This window comes from Phaseolus vulgaris, chromosome 3, assembly GCF_000499845.2.
Source record: "Phaseolus vulgaris cultivar G19833 chromosome 3, P. vulgaris v2.0, whole genome shotgun sequence".
In the NCBI taxonomy this organism is placed as follows: Eukaryota; Viridiplantae; Streptophyta; class Magnoliopsida; order Fabales; family Fabaceae; genus Phaseolus; species Phaseolus vulgaris.
This window is the reverse complement of record NC_023757.2, coordinates 52,221,866-52,227,649: the sequence shown is the minus strand read 5'-3', so window position 1 is coordinate 52,227,649 and position 5,784 is coordinate 52,221,866. Positions and strand designations below refer to the sequence as shown.

At 30.3% G+C, this 5,784-nt stretch overlaps 1 protein-coding gene across 1 annotated transcript; it reads left to right on the top strand.

Moving 5' to 3' along the window:
- Positions 1-630: 630 nt before the first annotated feature.
- Positions 631-2,345, top strand: LOC137808674 (RING-H2 finger protein ATL51-like). The gene has a single exon (XM_068609918.1). The coding sequence runs from the start codon at positions 1,144-1,146 to the stop codon at positions 2,191-2,193; it is 1,050 nt and encodes a 349-aa protein (XP_068466019.1). The 5' UTR covers positions 631-1,143; the 3' UTR covers positions 2,194-2,345.
- The last annotated feature ends 3,439 nt before the right edge of the window (positions 2,346-5,784 follow it).

Here is a 5,784-nt window from a genome sequence, read left to right as displayed (position 1 = left end):
TAATTGTGATTATTAATTATATTTTTACATATTTATGTTTTGTGTTATATTTTTAAAATATTTACGAATCTTACTATTTACCATATAAAATGATTCACAATTAAAAATATAAGTTCTTGGATTCACTATAGGATTCAGAATTCAAGTAAAATAGGATAATCACAGCTAAAGTTGCTGAAAGGATCTATATGATGCATAGGGAAGAGACAGTGGAGCACCATATCTTATTAAATAGCAAAAGTGCAAGTGTTCACAGCAAAATAGATTCGTTACTATTTTTTGTGAAATCTTTTTTAAAGAGCACTGTGATATGCTTACATTCAAAGACTCACCACAGAACCAGAAGCAATTTCTCAAGATATCTTTCTGGTTTTTACATGGCTTATGGTGATTGAATACTGAAACATGTTCAAAAATTTATAGCATAACCCCACTTCCATGTCAGGTACAACTAACTTGACGGCCAAATTATCTCCTCTCATAGCTGTAGCCATTAATGAACTCTTAATAATCTATAAGATGAAGAATTGAAATCTCATTGAATTGGATGGTAGTATAGGACAAAAAGAAAAATCAAAAAGCATTGATCATTTTAATAAATTCCCAACCAACATCACCACACCGTACTCCTCCCTCTTGGTCAACAAAAAATTTCAACCAAGATATATAAACTAGACAAAAACAAAAGGAAGCTATGAACAGCAAAAGAAAAAGAAGTAGGAAAAAGAAAAGTTAAAGTATTCCCACCAGAGTTCCAATTTGCTTTCCATCTAAAGCATTTGGCCTCTTATTCACGTTTTCTCTTGTCTTGAAGGAAACGTGAGTTCTGCCAAAACTCTCTCTGCATGCTCTTCTTTCCCTTTCTCTCTCCCACTCATAAGCATTTCCCTTTATTTTGTACCTATGCTTCTATTCATTGTTTTCACATATAACTTTTTCACCCCTTAATTTTCCTTTCTTGTTATGTAATATACAAGTTCTTCTGCTACCTATTATTGCTATCTGTTTGTTATTTAAGTCGTGTTCTTTAGTCCTCTGAGATGTTAAACTGTCAATAGCTTCTTTCACTTGTCAGAAAACGAAAACATACCAGATAGGAACACAGAAAACCATGATTCTGAGATAATTCATGAGTTAGTATCCATGGCCGCTGTTGCCAACCCCAGAACTTGGATTCCATACATGAACAGCAAAGACTGTTCTCAAGGATTTTGTAGCTTGTATTGTCCACAGTGGTGTTACATAGTGTATCCTCCTCCTCCACCTTTTGAGTACCCTGATGATGATTCAAGCCCAAATTTCTCTCCTCTTGTCATTGCAATCATTGGAATCATGGCCACTGCTTTTCTTCTGGCTAGTTACTACACTCTCATATCCAAGTACTGTGGCCCCAGAGAGTCTGCACGCAGAGACCCAAATGAAAACTTGCAAGCCACTCACAATCCCTCTCTCCACGAACCATGGAACGCTTCAAGCACCGGGCTTGACGAGGCTCTGATCAAATCCATTGCAATTTTCAAGTACAAGAAAAGGGATGGTGGTTCTGTTGCAGTCACGGATTGTTCAGTTTGTCTGAGCGAGTTTGAAGACGATGAAAGTGTTAGACTGTTGCCAAAGTGCAGCCACGTTTTCCATGCCCCTTGCATCGACACTTGGCTCAAGTCTCACTCTAGCTGCCCCCTTTGTCGTGCTGCCATATTCACCTTCAACAACGGTTCTGTTCCTCGGGCTCATACCCCAGAGGAAGAGGCTCCTTCTTTAAGGAACAATGAAACTTTTTCTGAGAGTGAAAGTGTTGGAAGTGGCAATGAGTATGGAGTGGTGGTGATGTTGGAAGAAGAAGGCATACACCATGCCAGGGCTTATCCAAAGCCTGCATTGCGTGCTTTTAGTGACTTGAGTAGCTTGCAGGGAAGGCACAGAGTGATTGAGATAAGAGATGAAGTGTGTGAATCCGTTGGTAGGTCAGTGTCAATGGACCATTCGTTTCAGAGGCATGAAGAGGAAGATTCATATGTGGAAGGGTGTTCTACCACTGAACCTGGCCCTTCAAAGAGATCACGCAGAGAGAGTTACAAAACAAGGGTGCTGCATTGTGTGTTGAGTCCAATTGCAATGAAGAGATCGTTTTCCAGCCACAGATTCTCACTGGGCAAAAGTAGCAGAGCATGGCATGGAACTATACCCATCTGAGAATTTCTTTCTGTAAGATAACATTCATCATGTTTTTGTGATTAATCTGCAATGGAACGTGATAACAGTTACAGTTTCTGGGATTCCCTAATTAACAAATAATCATATGATATGTTCCAATACTTTCAATATAGTCTCACAATTGTTCAGAATTCTTCAGAGTTCAGGTCAAAAATAGTTTATAAACACTATCAATGCAACACTTCTTCTAGTCCCTTTAATATAATCCCAGTTTGTTTACCATAAGGTCTCTGGTGTTAGAATTTTCTTAAAATGTTTAGGGAAGGTTACTTTCAATTTTGAATGGCAATTCAAGGTGATAGAAAATTTACAAGAACTTACCTAATTTACATGAATCTCAGACATTTGGCATTCACACCGTACATGTGATTTATATATGGGCAATTCAAGTGTGTATCTATTTTGTGTCACATCCCACACATATTGGACTCACATCACATTAAACTCATCATGCTCTCTTTGAATTGGGGGGATGAGATTCTTTGAATTGGGGATGAGATTTTTCATAGTGAATTTAGACTCATTTGGAAAGCGATTGAAGTATCTTAAAGTAGATTTGTGAGAAAAGTTTATTGAATTTTATAAATGATACGATGGTTGTGTTAAAATTTTTAATTTTTTTAAAAGATTTAAAATATATGTTTATAAATTTATCTTTATTTTTAAAAATACATGAATAATAAAAAAATAATTAATTAATTTATATATTTGTTTTTTATAATTATTAATAATAATATATTGTATAAATAATTATATTTATATTTATTATTATTATTATTTATATATATATAATAATATTATTAAATATTTTATACAAATAAAATTAAGGATAATTTTGACTTTTTAATGGTATTATGTAAATTTGTAATAATTATAAAATATATATTATAAATTAATTTTAATTTTACTGTTATTTATTTTTATCATTATTAATTGTTAATTATAATTTTTTTAATTATAGTTATTATTTCATAAATTTATTATTAATTTTTTTATTTTAATTATCATTTTATATATTTATTAATTTTTTCAGTAATTATTATTATTTATAATATTTTATATAATTAATTATACTTATTTTATTATAATAAAATATAAATATGAATTGATTAATAATATATAGTTAATATAATAATTATAAAATATATATTAATATAATTTATATATTTTTAATCACATTTTTCGTAAATCTTCGCAAATATGTGAACATAGAAGACTTAAAACACTTTTGCCTCAATTTTTGTATTTTATTACTTTTTATTTCTTGATTTGTGAGTTTTCCTACATTTCTTCGCCTCTTAAAATGTGATGAATTCCAAAAAAAAAGAATATAGAAATAAGTTGAATTTATACTTCAAAATTTATGCGGGAAGTTATCACATTATCATTATCTTGATAAAAAGACAATTAACATTGTCTAGTTATTGGTAGAATAAACTCTTATAACTTTTAAAACTCAATTGCGTTTCAAATAGCAAGTTAAGTCATGAAAACATCAATTAAATATTTTCTTTTGTTATCTTTCTTTATGTCAGTGAGTTTAGTAAACAATAAAGTCAAAATTATCTTTTTGTAAAGATTCCAAATTAAATATATTTCACTACTACACAATACATATCATTACCTCATTGGTAAATACTATGGTTTACATCACATCATAGACCATCAATTCACCCGAAATTACATTTAAGAAGTCACCAATAAACACTACATTTCTATAAGCATAATTCATTCAATAAAATTAAACAATTCAAATGTTAACATATAATTCAATATTTTTTTATAAATGTATATACATTTAACTAAACTAAAGAAACACCTTTTTAAAATATCTAAATTAATTTTATTTAGGACTTTTATCTTGAGTAAAAATTGACATCAAATGAGCAATAAATCCTCACTTGAAAGATAAAGTTCTTGTTTGAACAAAAATCGAGTCAAGAGCAAACACATTTTACTGTCTAATTTTCATTTGAACGAGATTTATCTTGTTCGATCAAAAATTAAATCGAGAGTAAACCTAACTTACTGCTTCAACTTCGCTTAAATGAGATATATCTCGATTGAGTGAAAATTCCTACACAACTTTATTATTGGGCACATACCAATTCATTTCTATATTTATTGTTCCAATTATTTCAATCCAATTCTAACAAATAAAATCTAATATACATTTAATCTCAACAACTATTCAATTCAAAATCTATATGAATGCAATATAACTAAAATAAATAATAGTTTTTCAAATATCATCACCCTACCCGATCTCCCGACCTAGTGTTATAAAAATGTAAGAACAATTTTAAGTGTCGACATCAGGTTTGATGTCGGACACAACAACCGAACAGCCTGCAACGATGTCCAACTATTCAGATGTAACAGTGTCAACGTAACATTCAACACTTGCAATACACCCATGAAGAACTCTTCCAATGGGAATCGAACGTGAATGTCCATTATTAGACAAGAACAAAAGTAGGAAAAAACTTTCTCATCCATAACACAAAACATCAAAAGATACATTTTCGCAGGGATATAGTATCATCAACACAATGTCCTATAGCATATCAACACTAGTGACAAAGGACTCGATCATGGACGAGCATCAATACTTCGAGAAGTACTCTCGAACAGATTCATCCACCCACCCATAGTCAACATCACATACATGAATCTCCCCAGACTTCGCACCTTTGACAATGAAGTCCGCCTAAGGACCCTTGTCGTTAGCTCCAACAATCACCTATTGTCTATCTTGCGACTAATCCAAGAAGACATGATTGTGTTCCAGAGTCACTAGAATCAGAGTTAGACAAATTTACAAAACTGACTTGAACATTTGTTAATTTGTGACATTTTACTCATATATCATCTTTTACTCAAACTAAAACTAATTTGAGTATCAGAATATAATTGAAACCAAGAAACAAAAGACAAAATAGCATTGGAGATTGGATTTACTTTCAAATGTTACCGTGAAATGAATACTATAATATTTTATATGTTGAATGCTGAATTTTATTTAAAATTTTAAAGATATAAAATTTATTTATTTTATTTTTTAAAGATATTTAACATCAATTTTGCTCTTCAAAATTATAAAAGTGATTTCACATTTTTTTTCATATATAATGATAATATCAAGCATCAAATTTAGGATCGAAATAGATTAAGTCCAATTAATTTCTAATATAGAAATATTATATATATATATATATATATATATATAACTGAAAATTGGGTCATGTTATATATGATTAAAGTTAATTTCATTTTCTTATGACGCTAAATATTTAACTTGAACCCGGTTCATTTGGTTTACGAATGAAATTCAACGAATCAATTATTACAACATAATTAATTTGGTTTGAATCATTTTCAGTCTTAATTGAACCTAAGACTTTTAGTTCTCTACCACAAAGCTGCCATTACTTTGCTTTTCAAATATTTTTAGCAACAGTTTATTCCTTAATAATACAAAATATCACAATTTCTTCGACCACCAAAAATTTATCATTTGTTTTTGCTAAATTAAGAATTTATTACAAAAAGAAGAAGTTAAAACTTATC